Source organism: Podarcis pityusensis, assembly GCF_964106645.2.
Source record: "Podarcis pityusensis genome assembly, chromosome: 6".
Lineage (NCBI taxonomy): Eukaryota > Metazoa > Chordata > Lepidosauria > Squamata > Lacertidae > Podarcis > Podarcis pityusensis.
The window spans coordinates 48019106-48046737 of NC_138030.1; the positions used below are offsets into that span (position 1 = coordinate 48019106).

Here is a 27632-nt window from a genome sequence, read left to right on the forward strand (position 1 = left end):
GTGTGCAGGACTGGGTGAAAGCAGACCCGAGAAATAAAACTTGAGTGGATCCAGATGCTGTCGTGCATTCACAACGTTGCAGCTGAATCAGCCCATATTTTACATTTGGAACACCAGAAAGGAAAGTATTTGCACTACGATTGTTACTGTTTCTATAAAAATCCTTGGGACAGAGCTGATTTTGGACCCCAAGAGACCCAGTTTCACATCTTAGCTCACTGGTTGGCCTCACTCTCGGCATGTCTCTCTCGGCTTCCTTTCCCGCATGGTTGTTGCAAGGATGAAGAAGATCCTCCTGCAAATCCCTCCCCAAAGCTGCTTTTTTCATGAAGCTTTTGACTTAACCCCCTGCTCCCTATCCCAACTGAAACAAAGCCTAAGGAGGTGCAACTCAAACCCAAAAGCCAAAGGACATGCAGCTGCACTTGCCCATCTCCCTCGTTTACGTATATCTGTGCATCTTTTCTTCCTTCCCTCTTCTTCCTCTCGGATAATTCTTCATTCCTTGAAGGAGGTCCTCCTCTGCAAAGTGCTGTCTACATTGATGGCATTGATATAAATGAATGCTTCTACTTCCTCAAACCACTCTCTACTCAGCAACACACTACTGTCCAGTGGGTTGCAAACATCTGTCTGAGGGGGCCTCCAGATTGTCACTATTGTCCAGGAGGCACACAAATAGGGATTTAGGTTTGCATAATTAAAGAAGATTAAAGTCATTTGTCACTCTGATGCAACAAATTCCCTTAGAAAAGAAATAGGAATAGGAAGGAGGAGGAGGAGGAGGAGGAGGAGAAGGCAACATGGCAGTCAGAAAAGTGACAGTAAAATGTGCTGAATGGTTTGGAATGAACAAAGGAATGGTTAACAGCAAGCAAGCAGCTCACGATGAATGCTTAGTGTCATATAACTACCTCACAAGCAAATCAGAATGAATGCCCAGTGAAAACTGGAGGCAAGTCATTTCCAGATGACCTGTTTATTGGTGATTCATCCTGATTTGTTTGCAGGGAGATTCAACAATGGCAGATTTAGGGGAGTGCAACCGGTTCGGCTACACTGGAAGCAGAGTCTTGCCAGGGGTGGCACAATTATTATTTAGAATGGAGATCAAGAGGCGCAGAGGCCCCAAATTTTGGTGTTGCACAGGGCCCCACTAAAATTTGAGACCCCAAGGTCTACTACTGGATTCAGTTACTGGGGTTGTTGCCCAATAGCGCTAAATCAGTCTTAATTGCACAAACTGGATTTGCTAGTATGGGATTGAATCCCACCTGAAAATAGCTGCAGTCTGGAAGAGCCCACTGTCTGATTTCTAGGTATGGGAGAAAATGTCAATTTCTGTTCCTGTTTCTTACTTTTCCACCCTTAAGTTCAGTTCTCCACAGGTCCACATCTGTTTTTGAATTTTTTAAGGTCCTCATGAAAATTCATCAGCATTTTAGTATGAATTTCTCCTAATACGCACATTTTTTGTATGCGACTTTGCCTAATATACACATTTTAATAAGACAATTTTCCCAAAACATGTTTGTGTGTTATTTTCACTAATGCATACATTCATGTGCACATTTTACACCAGTGTGTGCATTTTTGTACACATTACTTGGCTGGAGATTGCATTGCAAAATTTGGAGACATGCGAATTTCAAAGGATGGCTGTGTTTCGGTTCACATTTCCTTTCTGAAATTGCAAATTAGGTAAGTTTGCCTTTAAATGCTAACAGAATCAAATTTCTCTCCCCCCCCCCCCATCTCTACAAACCTGCACGTAAGTTTTTGTGCAAGGAGATCAAGGGGTGAATGCTCAATAAACATCTGAAGGAGCCCTTTGTCTTTCAAACCTTGCCTTCACTGGTCTTTTTTCTTTTTCTTTTTACTCTCTTAGGTAGTGAATCCCAAAAAGAAAATGAAGAAAAAGAAATACAATAACTCAGGAACAGTGAGTAACATTGTTTTAATCTTGGCTTTATGTCACTAAAAAAATGTAAAGCTGAACAGGTTTAGGCTTCCCCTGAAGAACCCCGGGAAATGCTGTTTGTTAAGGAGAGTTGCTTAGAAGCCCCTGTTCCCGCATAGAGCTACAATTTCCAGAGTTCTCTGGGAAGAGGGGTTGATTGCTAAAGTACTCTGGGAATTGTAGCTTTGTGTGGGAAATAGGCGCCTCCGAACAACCCTCACGACTGTTAACAAACTACAGTTCTCAGGATTATTTGGGGAAAGCTATGATTGTTAAAGTGGTAGCATAGCTCTTTAAATATAGATTGTGGGTGGGGCCTCCTGTGTCCTGGCTATGTTTGTTGCAAACATATCACATATCTTTAGGCGCCAAGCAAAAACATGTCTCTTCTCCCAGGCAAATTAAACAGTCTATGGCCTTTTAAACGGTGGTGGGTATCACTTTTGTTTGTCACCATGTTACATATTTTTTTTGTTTTTATATTGTAAACCTCCCTGTGCTCCTCGGATGAAGGGTGGTATAGAAATCTCATACCTCATGTTACGTTCACTTCATGTTACATTCTTTCAGGTTACATCCCGCGGCGACCTGGAAGTACCAGAAAGGGTTACTTCCGGGTTTCACCACTTGCACATACGCAGACGCGCAAACTGACGTCACGCGCATGCGCAGAAGTGGCAAATCGCAATCCGCGCATGCGCAGATGTGCCGCTGCGGGTTGCGCTCTTTTCATGTTGTGAACGGGCCTCTGGAACGGATCCTGTTCGCAACCAGAGGTACCACTGTAATGAATAATACCTTATTCACACCAGTTCTCTGCCTAAGAGCAGGGCCAGCCCCACCCATTGTTGAGGGTTGTAGCTCAGTTGTGGAGCAATGCTTAAAATATAGAAGGCCCTTGGTTGACCCAAGATATTGCTGCCTGAGGCAGCAAGATGACACTTCCCTCTCTCATTCAATGTATAGAAACTGTGTACAAGATTAGCAAGAGACTCCTAATGGCAGGGCTGTGGGTTCGAGTCCCATGTTGGGCAAAAGGCTCCTGCATTGCGGGGGGTTGGGCTTGATGTTCCTTGCTGTCCCTTCCAGCTCTATGATTCTATGATAGTTAACTCTTATTTAAACACTGATTATAAGAAAGCACCCTCCACCACACCTGAGAGCATCAAGTTAGCTTAGGGGGCACAGATCAGACCACGAGCCACACACAACTCTGACCTCCAACACCTCACTTCTACCACTCACAGCCTACCGGGATCTGCTGCCTGAGGCAGCTGTCTCACTCTGCCTAACTGCAGGGCCAACTCTGCCAGGTTTAGTCTTTGGCATCTCCAGCTTAGACCGAGAAAGAGTCCTGTCCAAAACCCTGGAGAGCCCCTGCAATTCAACCTAGATAATACTGAGCAAGATGGACCAACAGTCTGACTTTGTGCAAGGCAGCTTTCTACACCCAACTTCCTCTGCCTTGTATGTAACGCCCCAGCTTACTATTGCAACTGTGGAACAGGAAATAGGCAGGAGAGAGAGCCTATGGTTTCCCAATTCAGCATCAGCACACTTTCAAAGCTGTGAGACAATTCTCCAAGTGATCTGGCAACTTTATAAAAACGGGATTTGTTCTCCCTGAATTTAAGAAATTGATTTCCCATGGCAAAGGGTGGTGAACGTTGGTTTCAAACTTTTGAAAATAAGGCTACAGAATCCTCCTGGAAATGGGAGTTGTTTGGGGCTGGAAAAATCAAGGCACTCGCGATGTGGCCCCATGCTCACCAGTATCACCCTCCTGCCTGTAACTACTTTGTTGTTTCCTGTATAACAGCATCCCCATTTTTTTACTTTCAAGGTGACATTGCTCTCATTTGCTACAGAATCAGAGCACACGTTTCTAGACTATATCAAAGGAGGGTGAGTAGATTCTCTTTCTGCACACATTGGGTGTTTGGGAGGGGATACGTGCAAGCAGAGGGCCACTGGCTGTTTCTACGCTGAACAAAACCGAGTGTCTTCAAGAGGAGTGTCAGGTCTGAGTGTCCTGTTTCACTCTAGAGATGCTGTACCCGCAGGATGTAAAACTATTTGCACACAGCAGACTGGGGATGAGGGAGAGATTCAATTCAGTTTGCATTTGAAGGCGAATGTATCAAATTTGCACTTTCTGAAACCATAGGCAAAGGGAAACACAGCTATCTTTTAAAATTTGCACTTCTCCAAATGCTGTGGTGCAGTTCTCCAGCCAAGCAATATTTACAAAAATAATAATAAATGCTATATGTTTGGAGCTAGTGTGCATAAAAAGCAATACGCTAGTGAAAATAACATACAGAAATGGATTATATTGGGGGGGGTCTGCTTGCAAAAATGTGTATGTTAGCCATTACTGCACATAAAATGTGTTTATTACAAGAAATTGTCATAAACAATTAGTGATGAATTTTTGAGTGTGTTTTTTTAATGAAAAAAACAAATTGCTGCAGAAACATGGTGAACCAAATTTTAGATACCAAAAATGAGAAGCTTAGAGAACTGAAATTGACAGGTCCTTCTAGTCCTACTGAAGACAGAACACTATGTATTATTCAGGATCTTTAATGTCATGATAAATCTTTCAGATTTTCAGAACACAGACTCTCGATTTTGAGCTGTGAATTTTTAAAGTGAATTCAAATTTCTATCTCAGAAGTGTTTCCGTTAGAATCAAAGTACCCAGCAAATTGTACAAGCAGAGCAATCCTGAGCATGTCTACCACTAAGCAAGTCCTACCAACTTCAGTGGAGCTTTACTCCCAAGTAACAATGTATAGGACTGTAGCCTAACAAAATTTAATATATGTCTGTTCTTTCTGAAGAACAAAAGCTCATGTACTAAAAAAAATACACTTCTTTGGACTATTTGGTGCTCAAAAGCAGAGAAATTATATTTGAATTCCCCAAACCACTTTTTGACTAAAACACAAGTCTTGCTGCTGATACCCAAACGCAGTGTACACAAACTGAAAACAGATTTTTAGCTGTTGATTTATTTCCACGTGTAAATTTCTCCCAATGTAACCTGTTTCAATGGGCTGTAGAGAGGTCAAAATGGAGGATAAACAATGTACACAACCCTTAGTGACTTGGTGGAAAGGCAAAATAGAAGTGGTATAAAGAACTATAGCTCCTCCTTCCCATGAAAAATAAATTAAATTGAGAGATTGCAACTAACACAAGCGAGCTTCACCGCAGTGAGGTTTTGAACCCAGTTCTCCTCAGTTCCAGACTGACACTCTAAGCACTACAAAAAGCAGGCTCTCTGAGCCATCACAGTGACATCTTCTTCTGTAACAGCAGTGTGAACTTTTAGTCTCATGCCAGTAAAGGTAAATAACCCTTCTACAAGCAGGTGCATTTTATATTCTCATGAGATTAGGTGGAAACTTCTAGGGATTTGACCAAAAACCTAAAGGAAAGTGCACAGCCTGCAGAGCCAGGAAGTATATAAAATGCATCACAAAGTTCCACTGATGGAGTCTTTGCTAACAGATAAAATTCAACTGATCTCCCAAAAGAAATATGTTAATCTCCTGGGATGACAACCTTCTATGGGGGAAACAGAGTGGCCTGTAATAGAGAAACCAAAGCACATCAAAAATAAAGTCAACTGCTGCCGAAATCCCGTAATGGAGAAGAATTAAAGATGGTTAACAATATCAATGTGCTGGGAGGGAAGGTATCTGTACTTGGGAAGATGCATGAGAAAGAAAAACAGAGTCAGCCACCCATTACCTAAACATGTTGGTAGTCTGGAAACTTGCTGCAAATAAGAAGGGCATCCTGGTCTGGAAAAGACCTTTAAGACACAAGCAACTAAAGAGTAGAAGGCATGGCTGATGATTAGATCAGCAGAGATTGGGTCAGTACTATTTTCTGATTTCATCTTAGAGGATAGAGCCAAACTACTTACCATCTTACACCAAAAGCGGCTGCTTGACGTAGGCCTCTCAGAATGAAAAGAAAAGAAAAATCTCGAACCAATTTTACAGCACTGTCAGACTCCTGGTGACCGTCTGTCCTGTCAACAATTCTGTTTGCCCATCCCTGACAAGTTCCCACATATTTTGAGTATTAGGGATTATGGTTTCCAGGCAGAGCCGAGCACTGGTTTCTATTTAGAAATTAGGCACTGGACGTGATGCTCACCTTCAGATATGGGCATTTGTGTTGGCTTTGCCTGTTCCAGCCACCCCAGAGTACACTAGTTCAGCATCCTCCTCGTGCGAGAAAGCAACACTGTCCAGTCACAAAAGATTCTGCCAGAGATCAATTTGCTCCTCTTGAGTGGCAACAGACTCTCGGAATCAATACAAGTTCATTCAGAGCACTTAACAACAATCAGGTTGTTAGGCCTTTATTAACTTGTCAGAAGAATTCCTAAAAGAACAAGATTTAGATTTGATTAAAAAAGAAGAAAAAGCTTAAAGGTCACAGAGATTTCTACAGTTTATTCCGTAACGAAGCAGAGTCAGAATTGTTCATCAGCAAGCAAACACACGTTCCTTGAATTACAGAGCATGGCATTCCCATCCGTTGAAGGCCAGAGCTCTATTACCTCTCCCAAACAAGGAATTAAATGTGTTTCCTCTCATAACATTTTTATGGGCCGGAATTCCATCAATTTCATCTCAAAATAAGGTATTTAATTATGCACCAGTTTAATAGCTTGTTAATTATTCCTTTCCTTTCTTGAGTTATCTGCCCTCCCACTTAGTGGGGGTGAACTGGGATTCCCAACAGGACTATTTTACCAAGCTTGTTTCATATATATATATTTATGATTTTTATATACATTGCAGTAGTAGTTTAACAGTAAATCAAACATTTCAAAACTCGACTTCCTCCTCTTTCTGCAGTTCATTAAATTTTTTATCATAATTCCCTACATATATAAAGTTATATTAAATCCTTCTTTTATTCATCTATTTTCATATATCTATATTTTAAAAACTGCAGGTTATTACAATAGTCCTGCCAGTGTTTTTATCTGTTTGCAATTTGAGTGTAAATATTCAATATATTTCCATTCCTTTATAAAAAGTTTGTTATCCTAGTTTCTTATTATTCTGGTAAGTTTTGCCATTTCGGCATGATCCATAAATTAAGCTTGTTTCATTCACAGACTGGTGCTGGAGAGTCATTAGCCAGCTAGGCAAAGATTCATTTTCTTTATTACTTCTTTTGCAATACTTTAATGATAGAGGGTATTTTTTTTTAATTAGTATTGAATTTACACTTAGGTCCAGCAATATGTCTATCAATGCCTGTGAGCCAGGTTCAGAGGTATTTATGCAGAGAAACAGTGGGAGAAGTTGCCTTCAAGTCCTGCTTTTGGACTTCCCAGTAACTTCTTAACAGACAATGTAGGAAACAGGACGATGGACAACATGGAGCCTTGCAAAAGCTGGGTTCTTATGTCCCTGTGTTCTTATCCTCAAATCTCCAAGGAAATACCATACCGTTGCCATTTAACTCCAACCTTCTTAAACACACACACACCCTTTTATGCCCATGTTGCCTGTATGTGTGTGTGCCTGTGTATTATATATAGTGGCAGATGAGGATCACACTCCATGTATCTGCACTAGTTCTGGTACCCCAATGGATCTCAGCTGCAAAACAAAAAGTCCTTTCCCACTGGCCTTGTCTCTGCCTATCTAACCAGAAGTTTAAAATGTTATCTTCCATTGACAGCCGCATTCTTTCATTACGGTGGTTGCACAACATCTGAAGGAAGGGTCTGTCATGGGAGCAGCTGATATTGACTGAGGGTAGGAGATGACAGGCTTGGAATCTCATCTGAGAAGGCTGCCAGAGAAATGTCTGCAGGCAGCTTTTTCAATCATCCCTTTTATCAGCACTAATGTTAGCTGTCCTCTAAACCACTGTTCTTCATCCACTGGGATGGAGCCCAGAAATGGGACTTGCTTCATACCAGTCCTAGTAAGACAAAGAAAACATAATGTATAAATGATGTGCTGTGCTGTTAGCAACGCCACTTGACACAGTCACCTGACATTTATAACTATTGGTTTATCATCAGTTATTGAAGACAATGTAATGCAGCAACGGTGGAATCCTAAGCTGGCAACTCTGTACACCGTGGCAAACTAAGGCCCAGGGGCCGGATCCGGCACAATTGCCTTCTAAATCCGGCCTGCAGACGGTCCGGGAATCAGCGTGTTTTTACATGAGTAGAATGTGTCCGTTTATTTAAAATGCATTTCTGGGTTATTTGTGGGGACTGCCTGGTAATTTTACATGAGTAGAATTGTGCTTTTGCAGTCATAACTCGGGATAAATGTGCTTTAAGTTAAGTATTTAAGTATGTTACTTCCGGGTTTCGCCACACGCGCATGCACAGACAGTCAAAATGGCATCACGCGCATGCGCGGAAGCGGCAAAACGCGACCCGCACACGCGCAGATGCGGGTTGCGTTCGCTTCAGGATGCGAATGGGGCTCCGGAAAAGATCCCGTTCACATCCCGAGGTATCACTGTATTTAAAATGCATCTCTGGGTTACTTGTGGGGCATAGGAATCCGTTCATTTCCCCCCCCCCAAAAAAAATATAGTCCGGCCCCCCACAAGGTCTGAGGGACAGTGGACCGGCCCCCTGCTGAAAAAGTTTGCTGACCTTCTGTACCCCATGGGCCAGCAACATGGCAGCCACAGGTACAGAAGTGTCAACAAAGGTTTTCCCTGGTGACCATCCCCACCTGCCTCCCACCACAAAATGAGCTTGAAAGAAGCCTTCTTTAACCAGTAGAACAGTTACTTCAAACCTATGTGGAATCCAAAGAAGGTTACATTGGGGAAGGGAGAGGTGTGGTGCCCACAACAAACATATCCATTTTGCAAATGTGTCCACACCCCCACCCCAAAAAAAGCTTGGTGACCCTAGGTGAATACACTTAGGAGCCTAAAGCCCCATAGTACTCGGTTCCAGGGGCATACCTAGGGATTGGTGAGTTTGGCACCCAGCGATGGCACAGGGCCAGGGGCCCTCCAAAATCACACCTCTCCACTCTGGCCCTGAGTAACTAGGAGCCTGCTTGCCCATCTGCATGTTCCCTGGGCTGCTCCTCCGCTGCTCTGGGCAGCTGGGCACATCTCCTCGCCTAGAGTGCAAGGGTCAAGAGGTACCAATACAGCTGCTTGCCAAGGGCACAAGGGAGCCTAGGTACACCTCCGCTCAGAACACAGAACCATGTTGATGTGCGAGGATCTGGGCTACAGGTTCCTTAACAGTGAGCTATCACCCGGAAAAGAAGAATTTCATCTTTTTCAGCACTATGCTGTGCCTCTGAAGAAGATAAAGTGGCTGGGCTGTGGTGCGTACTGCATTCATGCCCTAGTTTCCAAATAGGCTCTGGGGAATCATTGAATTAAAAGAAAGATGTTACAAGGGAGCCTCTCAGCCTACTGACATCCTGCAATGAAAAGCAGCATGTTTGGTCTGTGTATTAATTGGGGGTATTTTACCAACCCTCCCTTCTCATATGTCAAGAGCAATGGCACTCTAGCCAAGGTCCAGCGGCTCCAGCAGAGGACTTAGAGAGTTCAGTTTTGTTTAACCTTGGTCAAGTCAACGAGAACCCAGGCAGCCCAGTTTGCCTGGTTATGGTTTTGTAGTCTATCATTTGGGGTATAAAATGTGTGTTGTAATGCCAGCTGAAAAGATGGCAGGATTTGGTCAAATTGGCCTAATTAGCCAAAAACTGTCCAGCAATGGTAGCTTTACTCACAGCATCAGAAGTTTCTGGGACTTGGAGCTGTTGCAGTTGGGAGGAAGGGAAGCAGCCGAGAAATGTGCAATCCTCTTACTCTGGGTGGCCTAGAAGAATCGAGGCTCCACATCTTAAAAATTCCCATTTGGCTTCTGCTGAACTGATAAAATGGAAGTGTGGAGAACAGCTTGCCATGAGATTAGCTCCTTTGTTTCCCCCTGGAAAGATGGGATTATATATGAAGAAACAAACTTCTGTTTTTCAACCTGAACAGTAGTAAAGCCACAGGGTTAGGGAGCAATCCCAAGCAGATGTAGTTATGGGGGGGGGGTGCTGGATGAATCCCCCAGGTGCCAATAAGTGGATGCTCACTTTCTTTGCCTGCTGCATTCCTCCCCATAGCCTTTCTCCCCACTGCATCTAGCTCTAGCTAGGCTCCAATATTATAAATTAACCCAGCTATGGAAAAAACTGAGGGTGGGAGGGTTAGGAGGAATAGGAAGAGGATGGATGGTTCAGCACCCCCCATCCCTATAATGATACTTTACTGTTTTGTGGTGATGACACATTTTCAAAGGCAAGAGGCTGCTGCTCTCACATATATTTGAGAGAAACCACATGTTGGCACAGATTCCTGAGAAGAAACATGTCTGACACCACATGGCCGTGTCAAACATGCTTCTTCTCAGGAATCTGTACCAACATGCAGGAACTCTAACACCCAGTCTTGTGTATGTTTACTCAGAAGTAAGCCCCCACTATGTCCAGCAGGCTTTGCTCTCCAGTACAGTGCAAAAAGCTAAACATTGTCTACGTAGGCTGTTGAGGATCCCAAGGAATATGATGCCACTATCTGTTGTGTGTGCCTGTTATGTGGGTTGAATCCAGTATTAGTTCTGCTCAGAATAGACCCATTTATATCAATGGGCAATACTAACTTTTGTATATTAATTCCAGGGAGCCTTCTCTGAGTGGAACTTAGTTGGTTAAAACCTTGTGATTTTACTTTTGAACTGTTTCCTTGTTTTAATAAAGAACTTTGTCCAGGTTGCCTTCGGGACCACCCCAACCTGACAGTGTGAGGTATTAGGTGGAATCCGTGAATAAAATAAATAATATAGAAACATTGGTTGCTCACAAAGTATCTGACAATTGCTGTGGCCAAGTGTGTGTAGAAGGCACATGGCAGCATACACTGTCTTTTTGCATGTTTTCTCGACTCTAAAGAGAGAGATTCAAAAACTAAATCCATCTCTGAATGATTACAAAATGCAAGGTTTGTGGGAGACAGATGGAAAGAGAAAGGAGCCAGGAAAGAGATGGATAAGTGGTGTTCTAGACATTCACTTGGGTTGGTCATTCCACTCAAAGGTTCTGAGCTAATCAAAATGCTTATAGATTTATCAGTCTAAGTAATGTGATGTGACATTTTTTCAGGACGCAGATCAATTTCACAGTGGCCATTGACTTCACAGCTTCCAATGGTAAGCTTTTTATAGCAGATGTCTCGCAGAGCTGCTGTTAAGTTTTTGTTCACTTGATTTCCCAATGTTTAAATAATTCTTTTTGGAGATGCACGTCTTTATTGAAGTTGTTAAATCTGCAGTGCAATCTATAGCATGTTTTCTCAAAAGTGTTCATTGTGTTTAGTTGTACGTCTGCGTAGGACTGTAGCCTAGAGGCATAATACCATATGTGCCTAGTCAGAAATAAGTTTTTTCACTTTCGCTGCAGTTTACCTCTGAGTAAGTGTGTTGTATCTTCAACCTTGGAAGGTGGGATACATCTTAGGAGCTTCCTCTGTTCCTAAGGCTTCATGCAGACCTCATGAATGCCACACTGCAGCCTACCAGACAGTGAACCAACTACTATTCATTCTCTCTCTCTCTCTCTTTGGCAGGGAATCCCTCTCAGTCTACTTCCCTTCACTACATGAATCCATACCAGCTCAATGCCTATGCAATGGCACTGAAGGCTGTTGGCGAGATAATCCAGGACTATGACAGTGACAAAATGTTCCCAGCACTTGGGTTTGGAGCCAAAATTCCTCCAGATGGGCGTGTGTCTCATGAGTTCCCCTTGGTACTGACACTTTCCTTGGAATCAGCCCTCAGAAACAGCTTCTTATACTTTGCCTCAAATTGAATCCAGTGGCAGGCAAACGGGACCCATCTGCCAACATTCCCTGACGAAGGAAAATTCCCCATGTTCTCCTTCAGCAGGAACTTTTCACCAATAGCAGAATCCTTAAATCTTTTAGACTAAAATCCTATACACATTTGCTTGGGAGCAAGCCTCATTAAACATAGTAGGACTTACTTCTGAGCAAACATGAATAGGTTTGCACTATAACACCTTTGCTTTCTCATGTGATGGTCTCATCCTTGAAGGCTTACCTAGCAAGGAACATCCGAGAGTCCTGGGACTGACTTAGATAAGTTTGGGGCTGGTTTCTTTGTCTCTCTTTGAAAAGTTGACATGAGCTTCAGATGCAAAGAAGAGTCATCATTTTCATTTGCTGTTGCTGTCCCTCTAAATCCCAAGAGGCAGCTCCCTTTGCATCAGCGTAATATCGGATTGGTGACATTTATTGCACTCCCTTAGCTAGCAGTTCCTCTAGCCAGTGTATTGATCTCTGCCAATGGTCATCCATCAGCTGAGCTAAACATTGAGAATGGGGTGGACAGTGGCGGAGAAAGGGGGGCAGTGGGGGCAGTCCGCCCCAGGTGTCATCCCTGGGGAGGGGGTGACAAAATCCTCCCCGGGCATATTGCTGCCACGCTGATCGCCCCCAGGGCAGATCACCCCGCCCCATGGATGGATCGCCCCACCCCCGGGTGCCTGAGCAGCTAGCTCCACCACTGGGGTGGGGAATCCCAAAAGGGCAAGGAATCAGCCACTCTGCCTGGGGAACTTTCACTTGCCTCTCCCTTTCTCTTCTGCAGAATGGCAATGTTGACAATCCGCATTGTAGTGGAATAGAAGGTATCCTTGAAGCCTATCACCAGAGCCTCAAGACCGTCCAGCTCTATGGTCCAACTAACTTTGCACCGGTGGTTAACCACGTGGCTAGGTATGTCTCATCAGTGCAAGGTATCGTCACAAAGCATGACAAATGCTAGGTGTGGTTGGAAATGACCTGCAGGTACTGAGAATGCAACTCCCATTCTTCTGGGCATATTTGGATGGCTGATGACATTCTGGTAGCTTCTTACAAACCACGAAGCGAGATAACCAGCATAGCCTAATGAAAATGTGGGTTGGTAAAATTCTCCTTACTTCATAACCATGCTATTTTAAACATCCTTTTCAATTCATTATATATGATTTCCCAGTAAGCTTTAACCTTACTACAAGACCATATGTCTTTCAGAATGTGGAGTGTTTAGTTCAGAATTCAGACCACCCTGACAACACTCCTGGCTCTCTTCCTAAATTCTCATGATCTCCTCCCAAAACTCAGGTACGCTGCAGCTGTGCAGGATGGTTCCCAGTATTTCGTTTTGCTCATCATCACTGATGGCGTGATATCGGACATGGCCCAGACAAAAGAAGCTATTGTCAACGTGAGTAGCACAGGTTGGGGGTGTTGTCCCAGGAGTTAAGATCTGCCAACAAACAAAAGTGTAACTGCACCTGCCAGGATGGGGAGTAAAATAGTTTCAGGTAGGCAATGTAATATGCTAGAGAGTTAAGATCCTGGGATTTATTTCAAGCCACAGAGCGGGGGGAAGATGTAGCCACAGCACAGATCCGTTTTCCCACTGCCAAAAGGTCAAACATTCACTAGCCTCACAGGAACTCCACATAGGAGCACTAAATAGTATTTTTAAAAAAATGCTGTTCCTTCTTTATCTTGTAGCCATTTTCTCCCCTCTTGTTAACAAAATGAATGATACAGCACTTCTAATCAGATTTAGAACTCACATAGTGCTTAACTTAATTACCGTATTTTTCACACCATAGGACACACTTTTTCCCTCCTAAAAAGCAAGGGGAAATGTGTGTGCGTCCTATGGAGCGAATGCAGGGAGGAGGCAGGCGGGAAAAGCCCCCAAGAGCCGCACACAAGCTTCGTGCGCTCTTGCGGGCTTATCCCCAGGAGGGAGAAGGGACTGACTGGCTGCATCAGTCCCTTCTCCCACCTCCCAGAAAAGCCAGGAGAAGCCGCGCAGCCCCTTTAAAGAGCTGGCGGCTTCTGCCGGTTTTGCGGGAGGTGGGGGAATCCCCCCCACCTCCCAGAAAAGCCAGGAGAAGCTGCGCAGCCCCTTTAAAGAGCTGGCGGCTTCTGCGGGCTCTCCGGGAGGTGGGGGAAGCTGCAGCAGATTCCCTCCTCCCCGGCTCCCTTTGAAGCAGCAAAGTGGGAGGGGAGCAGCTTACACTCGTGTAAGCAGCTCCTCTCCCACCTTCCTGCTTCAAAGCAACCACGGAGGAGGGAAGGAAGGGGATCCATGCAGCAGATTCCCTCCTCCCGGGCTCCCTTTGAAGCAGCAAAGTGGGAGGGGAGCAGCTTACACTCGTGTAACCAGCTCCTCTCCCACCTTCCTGCTTCAAAGCAACCACGGAGGAGAGAAAGAAGGGGACCATGGATCCTCCGCTGCTCATGGCTGCAGCGAATTCCCTCCTCCCAGGCTCCCTTTGAAGCAGCAAAGTGGGAGGGGAGCAGCTTACACTTGTGTAAGCAGCTCCTCTCCCACTTTCCTGCTTCAAAGCAATCACGGAAGAGGGAAGGAAGGGGACCATGGATCCTCTGCTTGCGGCTGCAGCGGATTCCCTCCTCCTGGGCTCCCTTTGAAGCAGCAAAGTGGGAGGGGAGCAGCTTACACTCATGTAACCAGCTCCTCTCCCACCATCCTGCTTCAAAGCAACCACGGAGGAGAGAAAGAAGGGGACCATGGATCCTCCGCTGCTCGTGGCAGCAGCGGATTCCCTCCTCCCGGGCTCCCTTTGAATCAGCAAAGTGGGAGGGGAGCAGCTTACACTCGTGTAACCAGCTCATCTCCCACCTTCCTGCTTCAAAGCAATCACGGAAGAGGGAAGGAAGGGGACCATGGATCCTCTGCTTGTGGCTGCAGCGGATTCCCTCCTCCTGGGCTCCCTTTGAAGCAGCAAAGTGGGAGGGGAGCAGCTTACACTCGTGTAAGCAGCTCCTCTCCCACTTTCCTGCTTCAAAGTGGAGGGAATCCACTGCAGTTGCGAGCAGAGGATCCATGGCTCCGCTTCCTTCCCTCGAAGCAGGGTGCGGGGGTGCAGGAGGGAAAGAGGGCAGGAAATAGATGCCGGGCAGGAAGACACAACCACACTTTGCCCACTGGAAAGTCCACCTCAGCCTCCCCAGATTTCCACTGAGATGGCCAGGCTAATCTCGATGGCCGTAAGTCAGGCTCAGCATTATTAACTGGACTTAGATAAGCCATGGTTCCCCTTCCTACCCTCCTCTGAGGCTTGATTTAAAGCAGCAAAGTGGACAGGAGCCGCCCGCTTTGCTGCTTCAAATAGTTTAGTGCAACATTTGATTCAGAATATTTTTTTGTGTGTTTTCCTCCTCTAAAAACTAGGTGCGCCCTATGGTCAGGTGCGCCCTATGGAGCGAAAAATACGGTAGTAACCTCTGCACAAGCCTATAAAGTAGACCCTTATTTTAAAGGTGAGGATAACCAAATCTAGCAGCAAGCCTAAAGCTTAGGTCTTCCCAACTCACTCTTTTAACCACTCTGTGCCATCCTCTGTTATCTCCTGTCTGATCAAGGCAGCTGATGAAAGATTAAGGGTGAGAGAAAATGACTTGCCCAAGACTAATTTGCCCATTGCTCAGGCAGGCTTTGAACTCAGGCCTCCCAGGCAACTTTGAGTATCAGCTGGACCAGATGAACTCACAGCAGCTTCCTATTTGCACCATAATTGCTTTAAGCATCCAATCACTTCTCTGGGCAATTTTCCTTTTATCTCCTCCTACCCATGCAGCCATTTTGACACTTCCATGTGCTGTGTTGTGGATGAGGGGTGCTCATTATTAAACTGTTCCAGCCCAGCCAGAGATCAGCCCCAGCAAAGAACACACTGATGATTACACCGTCTGCGTTTTTAACAGCTAAATACAATCAGTGATTGCTGATGGGGAAGAGGAGGAAGCTTGATAATTGGATAAAAAGACAGAGTGTGTGTGTGTTAACAACAACAACAACAACAACAACAACAACAACAAAAGAGTTCCTGAAGGTGTTTGGCAGGCAAGCAGAACGGAAAGCACAAAGCGTATCACTGTGATTTCTTTAAATAACACAATGGCAAAGCCCATTAGCAAGCAGGAGAGCATTAGGGTCAGGGAGAGGTCTCAGAAAGGGTTGTTTCTATAAGCAAACAGAAGGGCTTAGCTTATTAAAATTGGAAGAGGCGGCTAAATAAAGTGGGTGAATCTGCTCCCTTTTTCTATGGTAGCAGCAGTTCCTTGCTAAATCAGTTGTGACAATGGGTTAATTCTGATTCCATGACTATGTTAGTTTAGCACCGTGGAGTGTGAATTGGCTCCCGCCCCATCTCCCCCATGGCAATATTCTCAAAATATTTTGCTACCCATATAAGGACGAAGTGGCATTTTGTGCTTTTTAAAAGGTCCAAAGTCTGCACGTATAAAGTGTGATCAGAGTTAAATATACAAATATGCTGCAAAGGAGTGGGGGTAGGGCTAGACTGGCAATATGCCATTACAACCAGCATCAAACTTAGCAACGCATTTAAAAAGACAAATCTCCCTTCATTGTTCATACGGAATATGGGGAGCGGGGGAACTCAAAGTCCAAGTTCTGCTCCCCCTGGTGTAGTTATTGTGGCGATCACACAGGGTCACAGGACGTTTCACCGTCTATTGATCCCTGTGCCACACTATATTTCTCGCTGCCACTACCCAGGCCCTACCTGGTACAATACTGAGTCCAATCAGGGTTAAATTGGAACATAAACTTCTATTTATCGCAGTTTAACAAGCGTTTGGTTTCATAAACGGTCTCAGTCAATTACAATCATGGGGTGCCTATCCAGACCTATAACTTCCGCTGCCTGCTCTCACTCACTAAACCACCTCTCAGATTTTACTTGTCTTCCCAGCTCCTAACTGTTCCTGACTCAGCTTATTTCGCTACACTAACTCAACCTCCCCACAGACACTATCCCAATTCACTCCCACTCCAACCAACCTCCCAACGAACTCTCCCCTTCGCCCCTCCCAGAGCTGGTTTTATAGTCCCTCTGACTCCACCCTCCTGGGTTCTGATTGGGTAACCTGTTTAACTATTTCACCTCCAGCACTCTCATATGTTAATGTCACAGTTATCACAAAAACTGATTTTTGTGAATCGCACATGAGGATCATTCTCAATATGCCTAAGAGTTGCACTGCCATGGCTTGCTGGACACCCCACTACTCAAGTTCCACATGTGAACATGTCACTGGGCATTTGAAATTCCACCAGTCATTATATAAATCAGATGTGGGGAAACCTTTTCCCCTCCAGATGTCACTGAACTACAACTCCCCGCATTCTTGGCCATTGGCCATGCTTGCTTGGACTGATGGAAGTTCTAGCTCAGCAGCATCTTTAGGGCCAAAGGTTCCCCTGCCTGATACAAATGAATAACTACAAAATTATTACGCATATGTCTTTAAAAGGCCTAGATCACCATAGTCTTCCACTTATAATTAGGACTGGCTTTGGTTCTAGCTTTCTTATATTTCTGTGCCAAAGGCAAGCAACAGCTGCTCTTTTCCCACTTCCCAATATTATTTACCTTTAATGCAAATATTCATAACCAAGCAGTGCTTAAGCTAGCCCAGGTGTAGGGAATCTCGGACTACCCAGATGTTGTTGCATGCCTGACCACTGGCTGTGCTGCCTGGAGGTGATGGGAGTTACAGTCTTGCAACAGACTCCCCATCCCATCTCTGCCCCACACAATCTATGTCCTGATTTCTGACCCATCACTTTGCAGCTTTCTGTTTTGAATTCATGCTCTTTTCTCTCTTCCTCTCCTTCCCATCTCAACCCCAACCCTCTGCCACACACATCTTTCTTCCTTCTTTCCTGTTGACTCTCAGGCTGCCAAGCTTCCAATGTCCATAATCATTGTAGGAGTTGGACAGGCTGAATTTGACGGTAAGAACTTTTGTGCAAACAGTCATGAAATATGATGACTTTCAAATGCTTTGGCTGAAAGGCTGAATCCTATGCTCCTGCTACAATGGCAGCTGCTATCCCAGGGGTTAAGGCCAGTATGAGATAGTTGCAATCTATGCTTAAAAGGTAAAGGTAAAGGGACCCCTGACCATTAGGTCCAGTCGTGGTCGACTCTGGGGTTGCGGCGCTCATCTCACTTTATTGGCCGAGGGAGCCGGCGTACAGCTTCTGGGTCATGTGGCCAGCATGACTAAGCCCCTTCTGGTGAACCAGAGCAGTGCACAGAAATGCTGTTTACCTTCCCGCTGGAGCAGTACCTATTTATCTACTTGCACTTTGACGTGCTTTCAAACTGCTAGGTTGGCAGGAGCAAAGCAACGGGAGCTCACCCCGTTGCGGGGATTTGAACCGCCGACCTTCTGATCAGGAAGTCCCAGCAGCAAAACCAACAGAACCATGTCCAGCAATAGGCACTAATATAGCAGTGCCCATAGCAACTACGGTATCACCCACCCACTGCAGCTTTGCATACCAGCGATTACACTGGATTAGCCATTCTCAGAAAGCCGAAAAACATATATTGTAAATAATGCATTGATACCATCCAACCAGATCCTTCTCTCCCCCATCTGGCTGAGTTTGGCTGGTGAGTGGGGCCACCCACCTGTCAGTCACCTGACATCAGTTAATCCAATTTTGCCCACATGGTTTTGAATCAAGCCATGCAGGCAAAGGCACGGTGCTTTGCAAGCCCTGGCTTTCGTGCTTGCATAGTGCTGTGTGGCATATTTTGAAGCCCCAGTGCTCTGCCTGCCCCCTTTAGGCCCAACTGCATCTCCACCTGCAGAGAGTAAGTGGGCATGGTGCCAGCGGCAGAGGAAGCCTCTCGGGCACCTGGGGTGGTGCAACCAGGGGCAGGGTGATTCGGCCATGCAGCACCCTTAGTAGGGACGGAGCATGCAGTGCCCTTAGGGAAGGACAGGACAGGGGCGCCCTACAGCTGGGGGGGAGGCAGCGGGCAGACATTGTGGAGCCTGCAGGTGCCTGAGATGCATGGCTCATGTGCACTGCAGACCCTGCTGTGAGTGCCGCCTGCCATTTTGTCACACACACCCCTCAGTGGGGGCACCCGCGGTGGGCCGCACCTACCGCACCCACCCTTGCTACGCCCCTGCATGGTGCTCCTTTGCAAGCAACATCCATGCAGAAAAGCCACTTGAAAAGAAAAAGGTTGCTCCTTTGGGGGCAAAGGAGAGCCAGAAGAATTAACTCCACTTCTCTTGGTCAGGGGGACGTAGAGCAACATTTCCTCCCCACCCCCCTGCTCCTGGTTGAATGTTTACTTGAGGGGGAAAGCCCCTCCCTAAAACTACTTTAGGGCTACAGGTGGTCCCCAGGTTAGCTCAGGGCACGTGACCCTGATTCGGGACCCCTGCATCCATGACACGGGGCAGATAGGGGCAGCCGTGCACACCACTATAGTCACTATAGATTTGCAAATATTCCCATAGGCATTGAATGATGCATGATTAGCCCAGTGTGATATTCAGTCGTACCTTGGCAGTTGAATGGAATCCGTTCCGGAACTCTGTCCAACTTCCAAAACATTTGGAAACCAAAGCTCAGCTTCTGATTGGCTGCAGAAGCGTCCAAAAGCGTGTGTGCAAAAGGCTGAAAGGCTGTATAGTGAAATCAACGGGTAGAATATAACAGATTAATTATATCTTGCAGTGAGCAATGAGAAACAGACATTGATAGGGCCATCAGTTGAGCAAATTACAATACGCGCAATGAAAATTGAAGGTGGTTTTCCTGCTCTGAAAGAAGATAGTGGAGCTCTTTGCTCAAATTGCCTTTTTCAGATAATGGAACAGCTTATCAGTCATGGCATAGAGGAGTTTTGTGGGCCTCCTGCAGTCTTTGACTCCTTTGCACCCTTATTCATGCTATGTATGATTAACCCTCCTTCCTTCCTTCCATTCATCCCTCCCCACAATGGACAGCCATGGTGGAGCTGGATGGAGATGACATTCGAATCTCGTCCCGTGGAAAGATTGCAGAACGTGACATTGTCCAGGTATGTTTTTTAATTTTTTTAAAAATAAACCACAATCTGCCTTGTGTGCCAGTCTTGTTGCAGAACAGGCAAGAGCTGAAGAGCCTCCGTGCTTCAAAGCTGACTTGTGTTTGTCAGTGTGGGGGTTTTCAGCTCACTTTCAGGGTGTCAGGAGACCCAACAGCAGCTGTTACTCTGCTTTCCTGGCAGGCATTGGAGACTTGTCCAGTGGAAGGAATGGCGTGCTGCCCCACCAACCTTGAACCTGCCCTCAGCCCACCCCCACCTGCCTGACTGCTTACAACCAACCCAGGGAGTGGCACTGCCTGCCAGCTTCCTCCTTAGTCTCAGGGTTGCCAGAACTCAACCAGGAGGAGGAAAACTGGGACAAAACCAGGGCAAGTTGGCTCTGCCTGTGGTTGGCTCTGGCTGCACCTACTGTTGCACTCCCCTACTTTCCGGCTCATGAGTCCTAATGGGACACCAGTCACCACTACCAGCAAGATGGGTCTCTATTGCTTGCTGGGAGGGTGAGGTTGGTGTGGTGTGAACACACTAGCAGAGACAGTCTGGCATCTTTGCACTGCACTGACTTCTCTGCCCATCCTAGTAAGCAAGAGCAACCCACCTGCTGGCAAGCTAGTATAATGGTTCCACTGCACCAGGCAAACCATTTCTGATCCGCACTGAACTGAATGCGCCAAGACAGGGTTCTCTGAGTTACATGGTTCCCTAGCTCCAGTTGTCTTGCATCACTCTGAATATGCACCTGAGTAGAAGAAAGAAAACAAGGCTGTCAGGGATGGGTGAGAACTATTGCCAGGGCAACAGCTCAGTGACGGGGCACGTCCTCACATGCAGAACGTGCCAAGCTCAATATTTGGCATCTTCAGTTAAAAGGATGGTAGGATAGCAAGGTGGCATGAAAGACCTCTCAGGTACATACTCCAGAGAGCTGCTGCCAGTCAGCTTAGACTGGCCCAGATGCAATAATACAAGTCTTAATACAAGGCAACTTCCTGTTGGACTATGCCAAAATGGCTCAGAAAGCTCAGAAACCAAGAAGACAAAAACTTCCCATTCAAGAAAGAATGGGGGGGGGGGTTATAGTTTATTTAGGAGACCATTGTAAGCAGATGAAAACATTAGCAGGATTTTAATAACACTTATAATGTAACAAACACTATGGACAATATGGAGAGAGAGATATATGAAATAATATGCACTTGAAAATGTTGACAATAGGACCCATGGAAGTCTGGAGATTCAGATAAATCTCTAAATATGATGATCTATTTGGTATTGTTATAACTTTACTTTTGTAAAATCAAATAAACGTGTGTGGGGTTTTTTTAAAAAAAAAAAGATACAAGGCAACTTCCTATATTTTCTAATATGTATTTAATTCTGTAGCCCACCCCATCCTGAAGATTTGAGGTGAGTAACAATTAAAAGGCATAGCCTATCAGAAGAGTTTTAACTTACCGGAGAGCAGCAAATTCCACTGCAAACTTGCTTCCCTGTCAAAGCTGGGGAGGTTTTGGCGTGATCTCTGCCTGGCGAACTGCTCGAGTTTTGCCACCTGTGATCTTTCTATACTAATGCGGTCCAGCCTTCCTGGATCAGGGAAGTCTCTGTTGTAAGGCTATATATTGCCTTTTGAATGATTTGCCTTTCATGCCTTCGATATACTGTTCTCTCTCCCAGTTTGTCCCATTCCGAGATTACATTGACCGCACAGGAAACCACGTCCTGAGCATGGCTCGGCTGGCTAAGGACGTTCTTGCTGAGATTCCCGACCAGTTCATCTCCTACATGAAGGGACGCGGCATCAAGCCCAGCCCAGCTCCACCTCCATACACCCCCACAGGCCACACCCTTCAGACAGAAATCTGAACGCCAGGAGAGGAACGCGGCACTTGAGGGCAGGTGCCTACAAAGCACAGGCCACTCTCTTGGATCAGCTCTCAACTTTCTGCGGGCAGACTGACATCCGGGCAGTGATCACACCACAAAATGAAAATCTACAGTGTACTCTTTTCTGCAAAAAAATAATAATAATCCTCTCTGAGAGCTGGTTTATTGCTGCCATTCTGGCACACCAATGTGCATCGTTGGAAGGACGGACCAGCCGTGAAACCTGGGGGGAAATAAGGGTTTTAATTTAATTTCATTTTGTTAAAGGACAAGCCCTGTTGTTGGCAAGTTTCCTCGTTTCCTATTTGGGGAGATCACCATGGTGAGAGAAGGCCAGCCTGTCTTGGTAGGCCTCATAAGGAGGCACAGATCATTCATTTCTCTATGGTTTGTGTGATGAAGCAGCCCTTTTTTCCATGCATCTTCCCTTGCCCCACCCCTTACAGCTGAATGATTTGGGGTCTTCTTTTTTAAGCCCATGTATAGTCCAGCTGCCACCTCAAGTCTTCTGACACTTCTTCCTCGCTTTGTAATGGCTCAGCTTATGGATTGACCTGGCAGGCTGAATATTGTGATCAAGTGACCGTGTGATGTCGTCTCTTAATGCTGCTGGTGTTGCTGCTGTTCTTTGTACTGCATCCAGTCCCTAAATTGCTTAACACCCCCCCCCCCTTATTCTTTGTAAATCTACTTTGACAAATATTTGTGCAGGCCTGGATTGTTTGTTCCCTTGCTTGTTTGGTTTTTGTGACTCTGTTAAGTCCCTTTTGCATTTTTTAACCCCTGGTTTTCAGCAAATTGCTGTCTAGATTTGATATCTGAGAAGGTATTATTGTGCAGGGCATGAGAGAGAGAGAGAGAGAGAGAGAGAGAGAGAGAGAATAAATGGGCCTTATTTTTGACCTCTTCGCACTTCTGCCCATCAGAGTGATAACTTACAAGTGGTATCCTCAGTCAGGATGATCTTGAAGTTTGGGCTTCATAGAGTGTGTTCATAGAGTAACAGGAAAAGTTACTTCCCAGGGTTATGTATGAATGGGCATAGCTCTTTCCACTCTCCCTGTGTTGCACTTCGGTATGTCCTTTCTTCATTTCAGCCTTTGCAGAACTTGGACCTGCTGTATAAAAACTCCAGCTTGGCATGGATCAGAAAAGCTGCATATAGCTCTGAAAGCGGCTCTCCCCACCTGGCGCTCTCCAGATGTTTTGAGCTGCAATTCCCATCAGCTCCAGGCAGCACCCAATGAGGCTTGTAACTCAAAACATCTGGCAGGCAGCAAGTTGGGGGAGGCTGTTCTAAAGCAGTGGTGACCTACCAGATGTTGCTGGACTCAGCTCCCATCATCCCTGACCATGATGACTGGGGCTGACAGGAGTTGGAGTCCAACATGATCTGGAGGACCACAAGGTCTCCTGCTGTGCTCTGACACAAAACCATACTCAGACTCCTAGAATTTTCCAAACTCTCCCCTGGAAAGCCCCTGGAAAGGTTAGCGGAGTTTTGTGTGTATTTAAAAAATTGTTTTTGTACATATTTATTTCAGTTTATACCCCGTCCTCAACTCAGGGCAATTTAGCTGAATTTAAAAGTACCTCTCATTAAGCCAAGCAGGTCTTTCAATCATATCCCTTTTAAAACCAGAAATTCTAGACAAGTGCCCTTTTCTGATTCACTCATGAATGAAGCCCTCACTCACTCACTCACTCACTCACTCATTTATTTATTTATTTATTTATTTATTTATTCATGCTTTCTTTCTTTAATTTATTTAATTTATTTATTTAATTAATTTGTATACCTCCCTTCACCACAAGATCTCAGGGCAGGTCGCAGAATAAAAATACAAGTAAATAATTAAAACAAAAACAAAATAACGCTTCCCCTTTCCCATTTAACACATTTAAAAAGCTGTAGAATACCAATCAGTCAAAGGTCTGGTTGAAGATAAATGTTTTTGCCTGGTGCCCTAAAGTATATAATGAAGGTACCAGGAGAACCTCCCTGGGGAGAGCATTCCATAAATGGGGAGCCACTGCAGAAAAGCTGGTTCTCGTGTTGCCACACTCTGGGCCTCATGTGGAAGAGGCACACGAAGGCAAGATATTAGTCCAGCCCATCAACTGCCCCACCTGCAGACGTCAAAGAGAAGTAGAGCTGTGTGTCATCAGTGTGTTGCTGGCCTATTGCCCTTTGCCACTTCCTTCTTATTCCACCACCCCTTCACCTGTATTGTCTCTCAGTATTCCAGATCCAATTCCCTTTCCCCAGTCACTAACCAACTGTACTACCAGGGTATTTCATTCTCTCTCGCATATCCACCTTCCAGAGCAGCACTGATTCTCAAGGGTATGTCAGGTAGCTGCCACCCCTATGTGATGATAGGTAAGGAGCTCCTGGAAGCTATTCACAAATCTCGAGGGCAAAAATGGGGAACCTGTGGCCCTCCAGATGTTGTTAGGCTACAGCTACCATCGTGCTTCACCACTGGCCATTTAGAGGCCCCCTGGTTCCCTGCCTCTGGAGAAAGAAAGGTGCTGGGGAAGAAGATTGATGGCCAGTGAGATCCTGCTTCCAAGGCTAACTGCTGAATCATAGAACTGTAGACTTCAAAGGGACCCCAAGGGTCATCTAGTCCAACCCCCTGCAATGCAGGAATCTTTTGCCCAATGTGGGGCTCAAACCCACAAACCTGAGATTAAGAGCCTCATGCTCTACTCACTGAGCTGTTCTTGTTTATTAAGCTGAAGCTCTTAAGGATTCGAAGGGCTTTTTTTATGTAGGCCAACAAAAATATGCTCCAGCTTCCATTTTCAAGTTTCAATCCTTATTTGGCAAGGTTTTTTAACCACGGGTTTCATGCATTTGTAAAATCACAAACTGCTTTCCCACCTTCCCCCCCCCCCTTTAGCTGGTTGCTTGAGGTGTTCCAGGGATGTCTTAACTCACAGGGAGCCAGATCCCCAAACCTTTCTTAGCTATTAGGGATCTGCTCTGCTCTGGGGCTCTGGGGCTGGACAGCTCTTTTGCTAACTGGAATAATGATGAAAGATGCACTTAGAAGTAGCGTAGCTAGTACTCTCCCCTCCCTACTCAAGAAGGACACTGACAAACTGGAACGTGTCTAGAGGAGGGCAACCAAAATGGTCAAAGGCCTGGAAACGATGCCTTATGAGGAACGGCTAAGGGAGCTGGGCATGTTTAGCCTGGAGAAGAGGAGGTTAAGGGGTGATATGATAGCCATGTTCAAATATATAAAAGGATGTCACATAGAGGAGGGAGAAAGGTTGTTTTCTGCTGCTCCAGAGAAGCGGACACGGAGCAATGGATCCAAACTACAAGAAAGAAGATTCCACCTAAACATTAGGAAGAACTTCCTGACTGTAAGAGCTGTTCGACAGTGGAATTTGCTGCCAAGGAGTGTGGTGGAGTCTCCTTCTTTGGAGGTCTTTAAGCAGAGGCTTGACAACCATATGTCAGGAGTGCTCTGATGGTGTTTCCTGCTTGGCAGGGGGTTGGACTCGATGGCCCTTGTGGTCTCTTCCAACTCTATGATTCTATGATTCTAAGTTGTTGGGGAGCATACTAGGCACTTCCTAAGCACTTTCCAAATTATTCTTCTTATTTAGAATAGATAAATGCTGGCGGTAGCATGATGTGAAAGGAAGCACATTGCTTATGTGAGATCCTTAGATTTTATGTTCCCTATCACCTTCCCCTTTCCTAGACTAACAGCTGACTACACAATATAAGTCAACAAGATTCTGGACAGCTGGTCAATGACTGCTTGCCAAACCTAGGCTCACATGTTGAAAATATTCCAAGTGAAATAAGGGGAAAATTTCCACTCTAAACAGACACACCACTGGGATCCTGCAGTACACTTTTAAAAACCAAGGTGCTGTATAGTATAGTATTTCCTCCAAGTGGCTCTCTAACCCACCTTTGTAACTATCAGGCAAAATTGGGACAAGATTCAGGTCAGTTTGGTGACTGGAATGGAAGGATAAATTTATGTATGAGAGCAAAGAATGATTCATTATTTACCTTTAGGGCACCTTAAACACTTCATGGGGCTTAGGGTTGTGCTCAGTGATAGTCCTATGCATAGTAGGCCCATTGAAATTAATGAACATGACAAACTTAGGTCCATTGACCTCAGTGGGTTTAGCCTGAGTAAAACTTAGCTAAATACAACCCCTACAAAGTTGTCGTCTTCTTCCTCACCACTTTAGCTACATTGGATTCTGTCTAAGTGGTCACTTATAGCTACTTTTAAGATGAAGTCTTGGTTGGCTGGCTTGGCTCGTAAACTGTTACAGAGCTAGTCAGCCAGCAAGTTTTATAATACTCACCAGAGCTCAGTGGTGGATTTCTGTTGGTCTTTGAGGAACTTCAGTTTTGCCAGTTGTTAGTAAGTGACACTTAGTCTCCCTCTCTGGGACAGATCCTGTGCTAATGCAGGGTCAGCATCACCTATAACTCAACCAGAAATGATCAGTTTTGGGGATGGCGTTGCTGTATTAAATTACTTTTCCCACATGATGAATAGCACAGACTCGGGGCAATCCTGCACTGGTGATGATCAATGGGAGCTTTGCCATTGCCTTTGCTTTGGGATGTGGATTATACTCTAAAACTGCAACCTCGAAGAGCGTATTGTCTTCCAATTTCCAAAAGAAGTAAGCGAGTGAGAATACTGTTTCTCTGCCTCTTTTGTCTTAGCAGTATTAATACATTTACCCCAGAAGCGGAAGCGGAAGACAGTGGGAGGCACATCTAATACGCTGTCTAGTTCTGCAGGAGCAGAGGTACCACTGAGCAGTGTTTGCCTGTGCTAATTTGTACCCCATCTGTCTGTAAATTGTCACATCATCCCAAGAGTGACTGGGGAAGTGCTACATAAGCTATGGATTTGTGCACCATATCTCTGCCCACCCGTTGGGTGAAGCATGGCGCTGAAACTGCCCTGTTCCCAAGTTTATATGAGTGGATCAGCACGATGTATATACAGCTTGCAAATGTGTGCCTACGGATGGAAAGGGCTGGCGAACATCTTGGGCACAAACACATTTAAAGATCAGGTAGTGGGTTGGGCATACCTGTTGAATCCCAGGCCCATTGACTAGGTCTTAGGTGGTGGAAACAGCAGGAATTCTCCAGGTGACCTAGTTTGAAGCCTGCTGTATGTACAGTCTATTCCCAAATCCAAATTTTCTCTGGCTTCTGGAGTTTCTTACAGCCATCCAGCATGTTCCATTTCCCCTCCTCCCTTCACGACTGTTTTTTATTTGCATGGCAATGGGCTTTCTCTCTTTTATGCTACCGTTTCCTGCGTTGAATGTCTGATGTAATATAGTTCCTATTGGACTGCCTTAAACTGAAATAAATGATTCCTTTTATTAAAGCACTGTGTGAGCTTTTATCTCGTGGCACAAATGATTTATTCAGGCTATTATCTGATGTCCCTAAATTAGGAGGACAACCTAGGGGGGAAAAATCACTCTCAGGACGGAGAAATGTAGACTGTAATGTTGTTACATATATGCTGAAAAAGGAATAAAGTAATGGAAACTTTTAGAAACAAAATCTTTACCGATGAAACATTGTATTCTCTTTCCCTATGTGAGTGACTGGGTTGTATAATTTATATATATATACCCACACAACTTGTAACTTAGCAGTAATTGGTACAAAATACATGCACTCATTAAACGCACTAAGCTACATAAAGGTTACAAAAAGCAAGTACAGGCTACATCATTACAGA

General features: G+C 45.2%; 1 protein-coding gene across 1 annotated transcript in view; it reads left to right on the forward strand.

Moving 5' to 3' along the window:
- The window catches only part of LOC308479723 (copine-5), a 97865-nt gene extending 70596 nt beyond the window's left edge, over positions 1–27269 (forward strand). Inside the window, exons 10-18 of the mRNA XM_081010544.1 lie at positions 1889–1942; positions 3804–3865; positions 11158–11204; positions 11621–11802; positions 12666–12793; positions 13184–13286; positions 17813–17870; positions 19895–19968; positions 21655–27269. Of these exons, the coding sequence (XP_080866670.1) occupies positions 1889–1942; positions 3804–3865; positions 11158–11204; positions 11621–11802; positions 12666–12793; positions 13184–13286; positions 17813–17870; positions 19895–19968; positions 21655–21843 (897 nt within the window). The 3' untranslated portion in view covers positions 21844–27269. The remainder of the gene's footprint in view (positions 1–1888; positions 1943–3803; positions 3866–11157; positions 11205–11620; positions 11803–12665; positions 12794–13183; positions 13287–17812; positions 17871–19894; positions 19969–21654) is intronic.
- The last annotated feature ends 363 nt before the right edge of the window (positions 27270–27632 follow it).